General features: G+C 51.5%; 1 protein-coding gene across 1 annotated transcript in view; it reads right to left on the bottom strand.

The window, feature by feature from the left end:
• Nucleotides 1–975: 975 nt before the first annotated feature.
• NOS1 (nitric oxide synthase 1) overlaps nucleotides 976–15,638 on the bottom strand; it is an 87,455-nt gene continuing 72,792 nt past the window's right edge. The window contains exons 21-28 of the mRNA XM_068989618.1: nucleotides 12,913–13,106; nucleotides 10,744–10,913; nucleotides 8,701–8,911; nucleotides 7,746–7,833; nucleotides 6,096–6,217; nucleotides 4,693–4,841; nucleotides 2,880–3,074; nucleotides 976–1,098 (exon numbers count right to left, since the gene is read on the bottom strand). Of these exons, the coding sequence (XP_068845719.1) occupies nucleotides 976–1,098; nucleotides 2,880–3,074; nucleotides 4,693–4,841; nucleotides 6,096–6,217; nucleotides 7,746–7,833; nucleotides 8,701–8,911; nucleotides 10,744–10,913; nucleotides 12,913–13,106 (1,252 nt within the window). The remainder of the gene's footprint in view (nucleotides 1,099–2,879; nucleotides 3,075–4,692; nucleotides 4,842–6,095; nucleotides 6,218–7,745; nucleotides 7,834–8,700; nucleotides 8,912–10,743; nucleotides 10,914–12,912; nucleotides 13,107–15,638) is intronic.

The raw sequence follows: 15,638 nt of genomic DNA, 5'->3' as shown, positions 1-15,638 counted from the left end.
CTGGACGTCGTCTCTTTCACTTCCTCGGCAGCCCCAGTGACGGGGACAGGCCCTGGCACCCAGGTGGGGGTCATCTTGAGTGAATGAAGAATGAATCAACGAACAGATGAATGAGCCTGGCTCAGCCACACAATAAGCCAGGATGAGCTGTGATCTTCAAGGCAATAATGTCAGTTTGCTAGACACCAAAGTTTGTTTTCAAGACTGCCGTGTTGTCATAAGGGGGACAGCTTAGGAAATGGAGTGTGTGCGCCCTAGCCTACTGAAAACAAGGCCACTGAATTCCCACCTAATTTAAAGGGCATGCCTACTGAAAACAAGGCAATTGAATTCCCACCTAATTTAAAGGGCACGCCTACTGAAAATAAGGCAACTGAATTCCCACCTAATTTAAAGGGCACTTGGTGGTGGGTTTGAGGCAGACAATGCAGGGAGTGAGCTTACAATCAAAGGTGACGTGTCATGGCATTAATGTAAGGTTTAAAGAGTTACGCTCAACCCCAGTTGTGTGGTATACCTCAGACCATTTCCAGCAATTTCTAGAGGACAAATGGAATCGTCAAAATAATAGCGATTGCAATTTGCATCCATGAGAATGCTAGCAGCATTCGAGGGGCGAGGGAGGTAGTATTAACCCTAGGAGAAGCGAACAGGAACACAAATTTTGCAGTGGCGAGAGCCATCATTCAACTTGGGGCTGCCCCGGTGGAAGTTGACATCCATAGCCAGGGTTCCCACACTTGAGGGGAACTCAGAATGCCCTGCAGGGGTCGTAAAAACACCAACTGCTCAGTGCCCTGACCCCAGAGATTCAGATTCAGCCGGGCTGGGGCAGCCTGGGAATTTGGATTTGTAACACATTCCCAGGAGATGCTGATGCTGCTGGTCTGGGGCCCCAGCGTGGGAAAGCCATGGAGTCAGACATCTCCGTCTGTCAGGGCTCTGCCCGCCCCTCACCCCTGGGAAGGAGCCAGCTTACTCATCGGTGTCTTTTTTGCTCTCCTCAATGAAGGCAATGGATTCAGATCTAAGGCGGTTGGTCACTTCATATGTGCGCAGGGTGACCCCGAAAATGTCCTCATGGTAGCGGTTGTCATCCTAGGCAACAGAAACAAGCAGGGATCAGATTCCAAATGCCAGCCGAGGGCATGGAGAAGGGTGGACACACGGACATCCTGGAAGGGAACATCCGTGGAGAAGATGGTTCCTGAAGATACCAGGCACAGGGAGTTCCCTGGCAGTTCAGCAGTTAGGACTCAGTGCTTCCGTGGAGGGGCCTGGGTTCATCCCTGGTCAGAGAACTAAGGTTTTGCAAGCCCTGTGGCATGCCAAAAAAAAAAAAAAAAAGAAAGAAGAAATGAGATGTAACTCAGGGCACCCTGGAGACCCCTCTAGTCTCCAAGACTGTGTTTTAGCAAGAGCCTCTGCCCTGTAGGGCATGGGGTCTCTCTAAGCCCAGTTGGCAACAAACACTTTTGTTCCCACCCAGAGAGAGTGCTGCTGCTTTGTGGGTGCTAAGGACAGAAGAGCTGAGGGGGTCCAGGGGAAACTTCAGCTCATTTCCCCATTTCCTCCCTCTTCCTTGTTCCTGCCAGTTCAGATCTGGGGCTTGGCTGGGTTTAGTGTGAAACATCACCGTCTGTAGAGACCAGCAGAGATGGAAGAAAGGCCAAAGTGCCCACTTAGCTCTCAGGGAACACACAGTTGCCAAAGTGGAGACTTCTCCAGACATAGTTTATCTGATGATGAGTATCTTAGCTCAGCTTTGCCCAGAAACAAACAAACAAAAAAGAAAAGTCGAGAAACACCATGAGTGAGGATGAACTTGGGGCATCCATGGGTTTCTGGAGCCACTGGAGTGCCTTTGGCAGAACTGAGGGATGGGCATTAAGGAGATCCTATAGGGCGGTGTCGCTGAGAATTAAACAAGGGGCTAAGGTGCCCCCCGACCCCTCGCTGAGGAAAGGTGGTGTTTGGGGAATACACATTGAGCAGAGTTTCTGGCATCCATAGTTCCAAAGGTCTTGAAGAAACTTGCCCATCTGTAGAGTGGATTCATTCAAGTTGGGGTGGTTTTTCGACCTTCTTCTGCAGAATCTATGAAAATGTGTCCCAAGGACTTACAGCAAAGAGACAGAGTGGCAGGGCACTCTGCAGTTCTCCAGGGTGCTCTGGCATTTCTACTGGAAAGCTGTTGTTACTGTTTTAACCTAGTAGGGGTTTAATATCAAAATTAGAGCAAGGGCTTCTTCTGCAAAAATGTGTGATTGCTGCTTATTCAGGGAAGCAGGGAGAAGAATGGGGTCACATTTGGAGGTTTGTGGAGGCCTGGGACTTATTCTATTTGGGGCAGTTGACCACAGAGCTGGGACTTTGCTTCCTGGGCTGCTACTAGCCTTTTTGCAAATTAGGAAAAGACACCCCTCCTTCTGGGAGGAACACAGTTCCATGCCAAGGCGTGCTGCGTGGGAGGCCAAGCCTGGTGGTGACTTTCATCCCCTACTTGCCCCCTTTGGACCAACCCTTTTGTGCGGTGGCCAACCTGCACGACTGCCCAGGGCAGTCCTGCAGCTTGGTTCTGGGCACAGGAATGGTTGGGTTAGGATCGTTTCTGTCTAACTACTAGTGGCCCACCCGCTTTGTCATTTTCATACATCACAGCTCCCCATTCTATTTAATATACGCACTGCATGCCCAGCTATCTTTCCTTCTCTCTCTACTGTGGTTTGGGATCACCTGCATCCTCTACCCCCAGTCATAAATGGGAAGATGGGAGCAGGGATGTCATCATGGGTCCTCTGAGTCACAGAGACAGGTAAGACGAGGAAGAGAAGACAGGATGCCAGAAAAGGGCTCCCAGGAGCCAGCCCATCACTCACCCTCAGCCTGCTGATGAACACGCCAGCGTCCTCCACAGAGAGCTTGCCCTTCTGGGTCATGATGCGCTGGATGGCTTTGAGGACATCGGCTGCCATGGTGACATCCCCGCACACGTAGATGTGGCCCCCTTGCTCCTTCAGGGCTCGATACACGGGTTCCGCCAGCTGCTCTTGTAGGATGTCTTGCACGTACTTCTGCGGGGGTGTGGGGGGTGGGGAGCGGGAGGACTGGTGAGGAGGAGCCAGGCTGTGTAGCTCACCCCCTCCCCCCACCACCCTGGAAACAGAGCCTGACCCAGGGCCTTGGGGGCAGGTCTGTTTTGTGCAGCGATGCAGGAGACTGGGAAGAATGAAGCAGGGGAAGAGGGACTGTCCATCTGAGAGAGTGATGAGCCACACCTCTGCTCTGCAGCTAGCCTCTGCTGAGGACCCTCGAGGGAGCCATGCTGCCCATGCTCCAGAGCTATCTGCCGGAGGCGTAAGAGTTGGGTGTTCTCTACCAGCTCCTCTCTCCCGTGGCCAGCGGTTACGCCGGGGGCGTTTACACCCATGCACCTCTAGGTGTGGGGCTGGTACTGCAGGCATCCTAGGCCCGGGTGCAGGAGAAGCCCCAGAGAGACAGCAGGAGATGGGGGAGGGGCTCGCAGGTGACACCTGCGCAAAGCCAGCTGCTGGAGTTGCTGCGATGAACGGTTATACCCATGCACCTCTAGATGTGGGGCTGGTACTGCAGGCATCCTAGGCCCGGGTGCAGGAGAAGCCCCAGACAGACAGCAGGAGATGGGGGAGGGGCTCACAGGTGACACCTGCGCAAAGTCAGCTGCTGTAGGAGCTGCTGCGATAAACGGTGGGCTAAGGAAATATCGGGTGGGCACAAGGGGTGTCCAGTGCAGCCTCTAGGGAATTTGTCTGGGTTGCTCAGGAAGCTTCCCCCAGGCGAGCCTGGTGTTCAGCTGCTACTTTCAGGCACGACCGTGCCAGGTGCTGAGACACTGATGAACTCTCGTGCCAGGTGTCTAGTAGTTGCTGCCCGGGCCCTCTGGGTACCCCTTCCCCGGCTGTCCTGGGTCCTTTCCTGGGATGCCCCTGGGGGTCCAGTTGAAGTTCCCCAAGATCCAGCAGGGATGTGCCCCTGTCTTGTAGCCCGTGTCCACTCTGACTTGGAGTGCCTCTTATGGGCTGTTTAATTTTTTATTGGGGTGGGGAGGTGCTGTTTAACTTTTAAAGATTCATATTTAATTAATTATTTTAAAAGTTTATTTTTTGGCCCTGAGGCATGTGAGATCTTAGTTCCCTGACCAGGGATTGAACCCGTGTCCCCTGCATTGGAAGCATGGAGTCTTAACCACTGGACCACCAGGGAAGTCTCTTTTAATTCATTTTATAAATATTTTTATTGTGATTGAAATAAACATAATGTAAAATGCAGGTGTGTTTTAAAGTGTGCAGCCCGACACAGTGGGATGGAGCACATTCATGGTGTTGAACAACCACCCACCTATTTAGCTCCACAAGCTCCTCTGCCCCACAAGGATGCCCTGTACCCATTAAGTGCCACTCCCCATTCCCCACTTCCCACAGCCCCTGGTGACCACAAATCAGCCTCTGTCTCTATGGATCTGGCTGTTCTGGATATTTCATGTAAGTGGCATGACAGAGTATGGGCTGTTAAATATTTTAGGTCGCATGTTTATGCTCCATGCTTCCTGAAGTTCAGAGCAATGTCAAGGAGAATTCAGAAGGGGTGAGGGTGTTTTGGGAGCAGGGTGTGTGTGTGTGGACAGGCACACGTGCATGACGGGCTGGGGCTTACCTTTGGTTTGTCTGGCTCCCGGGAGTAGGCTGTGTACAGTTCTCTGAAGACCCCCTTGCTCTTGGCCTGCAAGGCCTCTTCCCTGTAGATGTGGTCTATCTTGGACTGGCGGCACCCGAAGACCAGGACCATGGGGCAGGGGCTCATTCCTGGGGGTGGGGAAACCTGTCACCGCCAGCTCTGACGCCAGATGTGGGGGTGTTGGGGCGCTGGGAACCTTAGCACGTGTGACACAGGCAGAGGCATGCGGACGCTGGGGCAGGGGTACATGTTCTCTCTCTCACACATGCACACATGTACACACACATACACACACTGACGGAAGTAGGTAAAGTGTGTTCAGACTTCAGCAGACCTCTTTTCTCTGGGTCTCAGTCGTTCCTCTGCCCCTCCCCCACACTGGTAGCACCAAACCCCTAGACTTGGAAGCTAGACTGCCTGGGTTCAAATCCCAGCTCTGTGTGATGCTGAGCGACGAACTTTCTATGTCTCCGTGTCGCCACGTGAAAAATGGAAGTAATAACAGCATCTAACCTCATAGGGCTATTTTAAGAAGTAAATGTACATTAGACCCCTGCCCAGTACATAGTGAAGCCCCTTGGTATCCCAGGGGGTCACTTCCAGGGTCCACCCCGATACCAAAATCCCCTGATGCTCAAGTGCTACAGTCGGTCCCCTGAACCCGCTGGTCCTCTGTGTCTGTGGTTCCACATCCACGGGCTCTCGGCTGGCCTCGGATGGTATATATGGATTTAATGAAAAAATTTTCATGAAAGTTGACCCACGCAATTCCCGTGTCTGTCAAGGGTCAACTGTACTTTGTGAATGTATGTTTGCTATTCCACTAGAATGACAATTCCACTGGGCAAGTGTGTGTGTGTGTGTTTCCAGTTGTTTCTGTCTTGTTCATTGCTACACCTCTAACACCTCCAATAGTGTTTGGCATCCATGAGATGCTCAGTAAATCTCTCTTTAATGCATGTCAGACTGTGGGTTTTTTTCCCTCTCTCCTCCCAAAGCTGATCTGTTGTGTTTCTCGCATAGCAACCGCCTTTGCGACTATCCCAGAAACACACATCCATTGGATAAGGCTTAATGCACACCCCTTCTAGGACTGCTTAGATTTTAAGATGGGGGTCCTATCTTAACAGTCCAAGAAATGTCTTCTGGGGATGGGCTTTCAGGCTTTGCAACAAGTTGTGTGGATGACTTGTTTGGATGGGTCCTTTGAATTGCACCATAAACTTCACCTGTGGGTCTGGCTGCTACAGTATTCCCTGTCCCTCCTCCGGCAGTGATGCAAAGGAGACAGAACAGTGTCACGCCTCCTGGCTGCTGGGATACAGGCGGCCCTCCCAGGATCCAGGGGGAGGAAATCATGTGCTTGCTGGACCACAACCCACCTTTGTGTTGGATATCAAATTGCCGCTGCTGCCAGAAGCTCCGGAAGGGGGCGATGCCAGTGCCTGGGCCAACCAGGATACAGGGCACTTGGGGATTTTGGGGCAGGTGGAAGCTGGGCGCTCTGGACAAGGAAGGGAGAGTCAGGAGGCTGGCTGAGTTCAAATCTGATCAAGAACTGTTGGATCTCTGCTGTACAGCAACAGAGATCCAACAGTTCTTGATCAGATTTGAGCTCAGCAACAGCACTGTGAAACAATTATCCTCCAATAAAAAAAATTGAAAAAAAAAAAAGAAAGAAAAGAAAAACCCTGTTGGATCTTAGGTAAACCAGATGGCCATCCTGGGTAAAAATACAACGGGACTTAAAGCTCTTCAGCTGTGGTCAGGTGGCCCTTCTCATGGTGGGGAGGTCCCATAAACTGGGGGAATTTCCCCAAACAGGAGATCCTCAGGGTTTGCCTATCACTCTACTTTCTAATTATCCCCATTATCTGAGCTAAGCCACAAAGGGAGTGGGATGGATCAAATGCAGGGCTTCCCTACCTCAGACCTCCTGACATTGGGGGCTGCATAATTCTCTGTATACAGTCCCACGACCAAGAGGTGGGGGCTGTCCTGAGTACTGCAGGATACAGACTAGTGCCCAGGCCTCTGTCTATTAGAAGCCTGGAAAACCCTCCAGCTGTGATAGCCAAAAATATCTCCAGACTTTGCCAAGGGCCTCTGGGGGGCAAAATCACCCTTGGCTGAGAACCACTGAATTAACCATCTATGAGATTTTCCAAATCTGGGAGCTGCAAATGTCAGTGTGCAAAAGAATCACATGGGGCTGTTCAAAGAGGGTGTAGATGGCTGGCAATGCAGTAAGTCTAGGCTCAGGACTCAGCATTTTTGAAGCACCCCAGGGGATTCTGGTGCTGGTGGTATGTGGATTACCATGACCATTCTACCCTTCACAGCTGAGAAAAATGACTGTCCAAGTCCACAGTTTAGGTAGGGAAATTATCAGTTGACAAAGCAGGTAAGTGCAGAGGGCCTAAGCTGAGGCATATCAATGATTTTTTAATTTTTATGTTTTTAAGGCTATATTTTTCTTATTTGATTGACTGATTATGGTAGGAACACTTAACATGAAACTGATCCTTGTAATATGTTTTTAAGGGTACAATACAGTACTGTTACCTGAGGGCAGAAATATCCTTTAAAAGTGAGTTTGGAAGGGGAAGGTGGTTGACAGGGAGGGTCGTTAAATCCTCCCGGTCTCTAAGAAACTGGGAACACATGGGGTGGCCAGCAGGCTTCAGATAGGAATTTCATTGGCTTGAAAAGTCCATTAAGGCTGAAACTGCCTGAAACTGCCTGGTTGGCTGCGGTGGCCCCAGCTAGCACAGGACACGCACTTGATAAATATCTGTTGCACTGATCTGAATTTGACTAGAGGGCTTGCTTAGCTCCTGCTAGGTTGCTCTGCCCCCACGAGCCTATTGCCTAACAGCTGGGAGTGATGCCGAATGTTGATCTCAGCCCTGCCTGACTCGGCCACCTCTCTAGAACCCTTCCGGCTGGTCCAGCGGCCCCACCCACCCCATCTCAGGACCTCAGGATGCAGATTTGGGATGGCTGATTCTCTCTCTTCATTTGCTACTCACCCTCTCACGAAACAGGGCACCACTTCGTCAGCCTGGATCCGGTTGAGCCAGGAGGAGCACACACCGTGGTGAATTGGTCCTTCTCCATCTACCAGGATAACCGAGGTGCTCTGGCTCATCTACTGTCCCTCATGCTGCCCCACCCCTGGCCTCCCCAGTCCTCCAGCACAGAAGGCTCACAGCCCCGACGCCAAGCTTCTGCCTTAGGGCTCCCTGTCTGGATCCCTTGCTCTGATGGCGAAGAGGAAATGGTAAAGCTGGGGTGGGCCCATGGCTGTGAAACGACTAGGTGTGGGCGGGCTGGATTCCAATCCTGTCCACTGCAAGGGCCTTGGTCCAAGTGCTCTCTGTGGCCTGCCAGGACCCTGGTCTCAGCACTATCTCAGGTACCACATACTTTTTTTCCTTTGGCTGTGCCTTGTGGCTTATAGGAGCTCAGTTCCCCGACCAGGGATTGAACCCAGGCCCCAGCAGTGAAAGCCCACAGTCCCAACCGTTGGACCGCCAGGGAATTCCCAGGCACCATGCATTTTCACCTCTTTACCAAGGATGGAAAACACAGGCACAGAGGTCAGGGTATCTGGCTGCCCTACAACCAGCTGGGTGTCATAGAGCACAGAGCTCCCCGCTCTGAGGGAAGAGAGGGTGGTGGTTTGTTCTAGCTGCTGCCTTGCGGGTACAAAGGGAGGAAGGGAGTATAGAAGGGGGTCTCGGGCTTTGGGAGCAGAGGCTTCCAAATGCACAGCTCATTTCTCTCCTAATTCTGCACAGAGCTGGCTCTGCCTAAGGGGCAGTTGGCTGCACTGCTTCTTCTCGCAGTTTTCCTGACCTTGGAGAGGGGTGGGTCTCCTCCCCAGGGTTTGGGTCTTGGCAGAGGTTTAGGCAGCTGTTCAGGGGCCCCTGGAAGCAGGGTGGGAAATGCAGAGCCGGGGGCTCTCCCAGCGCCTCTGCCCACCTCGGGTGCGGTAGGAGACGATGGCCACAGTGAGGTGCACCTCGTCGGGGTACATGTCCGGGGAGGAGCTGATGGAATAGTAGCGAGGCTGCAGCAGGGACAGCTGGGTCAGGAGCAGGGTGGAGGGCATCTGGATGGACGGGAACTCCTCCAGCACCTCCACGATGGTGGGGTTCTGGCCCCATTTCCACTCCTCGTACTCCTGCAGACCCTGAACCGTGGACAGGGACAGAAGGGAACTTGCAGCCAGACCCTGGAGTGAACTTTCAAGGCAGGCTCGCTCGCGGAGGTTCAGGGAGAAGGGAAATTAAAAAGTAGTCACAGTTAAATCTTACATAGGAATTATCCTGTGCCAAGTTTTCACTGTTGCAAGGATATTATGAAATAAGCCTGGTTGTCACCCCTATTTTATTGATGGGGAAACTGAGGGATATAGAGATCACACAGCAATGAGGTGGTGGCAAATTTAGCCCATAAGCCACCTGCTCATATGGTCTGTGAACTAAGAGTTGTTTTTATATGTTTTAATGGCTGGAGGTAGAGAATCAAGCGAACAATACTATCATCTGATGTGAAGAACTGACTCAATGGAAAAGACCCTGATGCTGGGAAAGATTGAGGGCAGGAGGAGAAGGGGGCGGCAGAGGACGAGATGGTTGGGTGGCATCATTGACTCAATGGATATGAGTTTGAGCAAGCTCTGGGAAATAGTGAAGGACAGGGAAGCTTGGCGTGCTGCAGTCTGTGGGGTTGGGGTCACAAAGAGTTGAACATGACTAACAACTGAACAAAAAGGGTTCCAAAGGAAGGAGAAAAAAGCGTTAGCAATTTCTACTGCCGTCAGAGAACTTGGAGATTCAGTGGGGTTGCTCAAAATCACTGCAGATGGTGACTGCAGCCATGAAATTAAAAGACGCGTACTCCTTGGAAGAAAAGTTATGACCAACCTAGATAGCATATTCAAAAGCAGAGACATTACTTTGCCGACTAAGGTCTGTCTAGTCAAGGCTATGGTTTTTCCAGTAGTCACGTATGGAAGTGAGAGTTGGACTGTGAAGAAGGCTGAGCATCGAAGAATTGATGGTTTTGAACTGTGGTTTGGATAAGACTCTTGAGAGTCCTTTGGACTGCAAGGAGATCCAACCAGTCCACTCTGAAGGAGATCAACCCTGGGATTTTTTTGGAAGGAATGATGCTAAAGCTGAAGCTCTAGTACTTTGGCCACTTCATGCAGAGTTGACTCATTGGAAAAGACTCTGATGTTGGGAGGGATTGGGGGCAGGAGAAGGGGACAACAGAGGATGAGATGGCTGGATGGCATCACTGACTTGATGGACATGAGTCTGAGTGAACTCCGGGAGTTGGTGATGGACAGGGAGGCCTGGCGTGCTGCGATTCATGGGGTCGCAGAGTCGGACATGACTGAGCGACTGAACTGAACTGAAGTGACTGAACAATAAGGGTTCCAAAGGAAGGAGAAAAAAGCGTTAGCAATTTCTACTGCCGTCAGAGAACCTGGAGATTCAGTGGGGTCGCTCTTTTGTTCTGTTCCTTTGTTAGAAGGAGGGGAGATGGCCAGGTCTAGCCTTGCCTGGAGAATCCCAGGGATGGGGGAGCCTGGGGGGCTGCCGTCTATGGGGTCACACAGAGTCGGACACGACTGAAGTGACTTAGCAGCAGCAGCCAAAATGGGTTAGTTAATATGGTGACCTGCAAACTAGACCGTGGCAGCCCACACTCAAGGCTGCCATCTGCTGAAACACCGCTGCAATAACCATACAGAGAAGAAGTGAAGTTGCTTAGTCATGTCTGACCCTTTGCGGCCCCATGAACTGTGGCCTGCCAGTCTCCTCTGTCCATGGGATTTTCCAGGCAAGAATCCTGGAGTGGGTTGCCATTTCCTTCTCCAGGGGATCTTCCTAACCCAGGGATCGAACCCAGGTCTCCTGCATTGCAGGCAGACTCCTTACCAGCTGAGCCACGAGGGAACCATAAAATTCTCCAAGGAGCAGGTGGTGAGACTGAATGAGGCCAGGGACCCACCTTGCTGAGGACCAGCAGACGCTGCCTCTCCTTCTCACTGGTGGCCAGGGAGGCAAACTGCTGCAGCTGCAGTGGCGTCGGAGGCGTGGTGATGTCCAGGTAGTACTTGAAGGCCTGGAAGATGGTGCAGGGCGGCAGGCGATGCTCATCGGTCCAGTTACTGATAACCCCTGCAGCGGTACAACAGAGGTGAGAGATGGGTGGGGGAGGGACAGTGTGGGCTCTGAGGGTTTGGGTCCAAGTCAGGGAGGCCAGACCTGCTCCTGGAGCAGAGGATGGGGCCCAAAGAACCGACTGCCCTAGAGCCAACTGACCCCTTGGCTGGCCACCTCCATCCCACATCTGCAGCCAGGTTTCCTGGGGACCCTGTGATCACCTCCTGTACGCAAGCAGCATGTGCAAAATCAGCTGAGCAAGCTAGTGCCGGAATTTAAGAGTAAATATTAAAATAGCGTGAGACCGTCCCTTGATATTCTGAGCAATGAGCCACCAACTGAGCACGAACTATGAGTCCATTTTTCCCTCCATCTCTCTTCTCATGGTGTCAGTCTTTCAGCCCTCTGAGTGGGATTCTACCATTTAAAATGACAAAAATGCCAAACACTTACCTAGCCCTTTCTATGTACCATGTTGTTTCCTCAGCACTTTCTATTAGTAACTCTTTTAATCCTTGCCACAATCCTAGGTGGTGGGTGCTATTATTATCTCCATTTTGCAGTTGAGAAAATGGAAGCGCAGAGAGGTTAAGGAATTTGCCAAAGGTCACCAGGTGGCACCAGTGAAAATGCAGGAGATGTGGGTTCCATCTCTGGTTTGGGAAGATGCCCTAGAGAAGGGAATGGCAGCCCGTTCCAGAGTATTCTTGCCTGGAGAATCCCATGGACAGAGGAGGCTGGTGGGCTACAGTCCCTAGGGTCAGAGAGAGTCAGACACGACCGAGCGACTGAGCTCAACAGCAACACAGCTCAAATCCATAAAGTCAGGCAGTACTGCTCCAGACCACGTTTGAACTACTGCCTCTGTGTACTTTAGTCCAATAGAGGCCCTAAACACAAGCCTCTACTTCATCAGGTGCTCAACTCAAGATATAAAGTACTGTTCCAATAAGGAGGAAGAACTGGCTGGGTTGGATTTCATAAGAGAAGGAGCGTCTCTCCTATGCAGGGTTTCGACTACGTACTGTTTTCACATTCTGCGCTGACTTTATGTCCTGGCTCCCTTGTAGAGGAGATGTGTCCCTGTATCATGGGCTACCACGGGCGGTCACCGCAGTTCCTTAAGTCCTGAGCTCACTCATGGCTACTGAGATCAAGCATGTAGACCCATTTGCCTTGCAACGTTCTTTAATAGGAATGTCAAGCTGCTGCTGCTGCTGCTGCTGCTGCTAAGTCGCTTCAGTTGTGTTCGACTCTGTGCAACCCCACAGACGGCAGCCCACCAGGCTCCCCCGTCCCTGGGATTCTCCAGGCAAGAACACTGGAGTGGGTTGCCATTTCCTTCTCCAATGCATTAAAGTGAAAAGTGAAAGGGAAGTCGCTCAGTCGTGTCTGACTCGTAGCGACGCCATGGACTGCAGCCCACCAGGCTCCTCCGTCCATAGGATTTGCCAGGCAAGAGTACTGGAGTGGGGTGCCATCGCCTTCTCCAAGGAATGTCAAGGGTGGCCCCCAAACAGGCTGGGACTTGATCTAATGATATCAGAAATCAGGTTCAATCCCAACGGGCCACCGAGCTTCATTTAGATGCTTTTAGATTCTAAGAGAACGCAGGAGTGGACTTCAGCTGCTATTCCCTTAGTGGGCGGTGAGGCTGGGGTGATGAAGGAAGTCAGACAAGTAGCCTTTGCTAAGATCAGTGTCTAGCCGACGAAGGAAGGTAAGACTATTTCCCTCAAGGTTGAACCATCAGTGTCCTGGCTTAAATGGACACTTGCTCAGAGAGTTGGGTCAAGGCTGTTCAGCCATGAGGAAGGGGAGCCTTCGGTCTCATAAGCTGGGGGTGACAGAGATCCACTCTCCTGCCTGGACTGGCAACTGGGCAGAAGAATGGGTTTCCTCTTCCCTGGACACCCACCGGGGAAGGGAAGGCCCAGACAGCTTCTGGGACTCCTTGGAGAAGGAGAGGGCCCCTGGGAGTGCCTGGGTGGGGTACTAGCTTGGCCGTAGTTACCCAAAGCCGTGTTCCGCTCCTCCAGCAGCTCCACCTTCACCAACTGGTTGGCAGGGGGCGCGTCCTCCAGCCGCTCGATCAGGGCGTTCACCAGGTCCTCGTGGTTGCCGGGGAAGACGCCCAGGTGGTCCCCGGGCTGGTACTGCAGCTCCTGATTCCCGTTGGTGTGGAGACGCACGAAGATGGTCGATCGACTGGAGGGAAGGGTGGGGGAACAACGGGGTGAGGGCCACCAGCTTGTGCCCCTTTTCTTTGCCCCTTTGTCTGTCTTTGTGGCTACACCTCCCCTCCTTCCATTCTCCTTGGGGCTCAGGCCAATCAGACTTCCACCCTCACCAATTCCACAGGGCGGGTTTCAGCAAGGTCACTCATGAGATCCTCTTTGCAAACCCAACAGCCAGCTCCCAGCGCTCACTGTGGTCATCAGAGCAGTCCTGGATATGGCTTCTCACTTCTTCCTGCTCAGTCTCCTTCTCTTGAGCTCCCCAAGCTCTCCTGGTCTCTTCCCTGGCTGCTCTTCCTCGGTCCCCTTTGTTGGTTCCTTCTCATCTCCCCTAACTCTGGACATTGGAGCACCCCGAGACTCAGGCCCCAGATCTCTTTGCTTTTCTGACTTCCTGTCCCTGCTCTCCTTTTCTCCATAGCGCTTACCAACCTTCACAGAATGGAGAGTTCACTCCATCCTATGCCATGTGGTCTGTCTCTCTGCCTGCCCCTTCCTCATCCCCACCCCGAGGACAATAGCAGGGACAAGGAATCTGTCTAAACTCTAGAGGGCGAGGAAGTTGTCTGTTTTCTCCACTGCTCTATTCTAGCACTTAGGACAGTGCATGACACATAGTAGATACTCAAGAAATATCTATCGATTGAAGGAACCTCAGATCCTCAGGGTTAACCAGCTGCTCGAATAGGCTCTATTTTTGATACCAGATTTCTACCAGGAACCACTAAACCCCACAGGAGCCGTGGCAGAGATGTCCCTGTTCGGTGAAATTCCACCTCTCCTGGGAATCCCAAGCTCCACCTCCTTTTACAGCTGGGGTCTTCACCTTGTCCTGGAAAAGGGAAAAGGGCTTGACCTTAAGCTCAAGTTCTTATTATCCCCAGTCCACTGATAATATAAAGTTTATAGAACAAAGGAGAAAACCCAGAGGGAAACTTGTTTAGGCCTGCCGAGTCATGCCCTTTCCTTTGATAGTTGGATTTCAAGTGCAGGAGGTCTATGAATCCTTAGAATAGGATTATTCTGGTTCCTTTAAAGTTTTAGTATCAATACACTGCATTTTTATGCCTGAAAACTTTGGGATTGATGACTACACTTGGGTAAATCAAATCTTTTTGTATTCTTGGAGTTACATTCGCATTTTCAGATCCGCTTTTTCTTCCTTGCCAATTGGTTTTCAGTTGATAGAGACACTTGATATTCAACATGAAGTTTCTACATTCTCCGTGGTATGTAAATCAGCGCTTGAATAGACCAATGGGACTCGCTATTTGAAGGAGTTTTTGGCACAACCAAAAGTTCTTTTGTGCTGCAAATAGCCACCATTATTAAAAATAGTTGTGCTGGCATCTCTGCTTTTTTGGGTGTATTTTCTTGAAACATGACACCCCTGTCCTTAGTAGGGTGGGGAACTCTGTGACTGAGCTTGTGAATGATGGTGGTGGGGGCCTGAGCTCCCACTCTCCTTCCCTGGGCAGATTTTGCCCTCCCTGGGGCACTGATCTTATCTATTACATGGGCTTGCGTGAATGACTCTGCTCTGAGCTCATGCCAATCTTGGTTCCTGGAGAGCGAGAGAGGCATCGTCACCCCCTGCCAGCTCCAGGAAGGGAACAAGCAGAGGCTGACAGCCAGCAGGGGGCGCTGTGGGGTTGCGAATTTGGGAGCCTCCAGTGCCAACCACGGGAAGCCTTTGAAAGGCCCGCAAATCAATTCCCACTTTCTCCCGGATCATCACGAGTCTTTTTTTTTTTTTTTCAGAAGTATATTTGCCTCCGTTCCTATGGCCGGTACAAAATAGAAACGTGGAGGCCCCAAACTTGCTGAGCTGGCTCGTGCTCACAGCCTTTTCCCCTAAGTCCTCTTGAACGCAGCTGAGGGTGGTCAGGCAGAGAAGGGCCAGGGATAAGAATGGAGCTGGCCTGTGGGCCACAAGGCGGGCGCAGGCTCTGCTGGGAGGTCGACCACGGACGCTGTATGCCTCTGACTGGAGAACCCAGCCCTGAATGGCTGCATGGCCCGAGCACCCCTCCGTGGGCTGTCCTTGAAGCTTTGCTGGGAGCTGATCCCCCAGTGGGTAGCACTAGCCTGGAGACCTACTGTCTTATATCTCTGTTCTGCTGGGGGTTTCTAAGTACAGGATTTTCTAACCTTCTCCCTTAAAAAAAAAAAACAGCTTGGGATATACATGGGTTGTCAGAAAGTATCAGGGGTCTAGTGATTAAGATTCCACACTTCGACTGCAGGGGGCATGAGTTCAATCCCTGGTTGGGGAAAGAAGATCCCACATGCCACGTGGCATGGGCGGAAAAAAAAAAGTCCTTTCCCAAGCTTAAAAAAAAAAGTAAGTATTTGGAAAGGGGAAAAAAGGTAGCATTGGAAAGGCAACAGCCATTCAAATGCCTGTCCCCTGAGTATGGCTTGCTTGTGATATATTTACATTCACCTACAGCAATATCGCACGCACACACACTCACTCATGCACATATACAATCAGCAATGG

The sequence above is a fragment of the Capricornis sumatraensis genome, chromosome 17, assembly GCF_032405125.1.
Source record: "Capricornis sumatraensis isolate serow.1 chromosome 17, serow.2, whole genome shotgun sequence".
NCBI classification, from domain to species: domain Eukaryota; kingdom Metazoa; phylum Chordata; class Mammalia; order Artiodactyla; family Bovidae; genus Capricornis; species Capricornis sumatraensis.
This window is presented reverse-complemented; position numbering and strand designations above follow the sequence as displayed.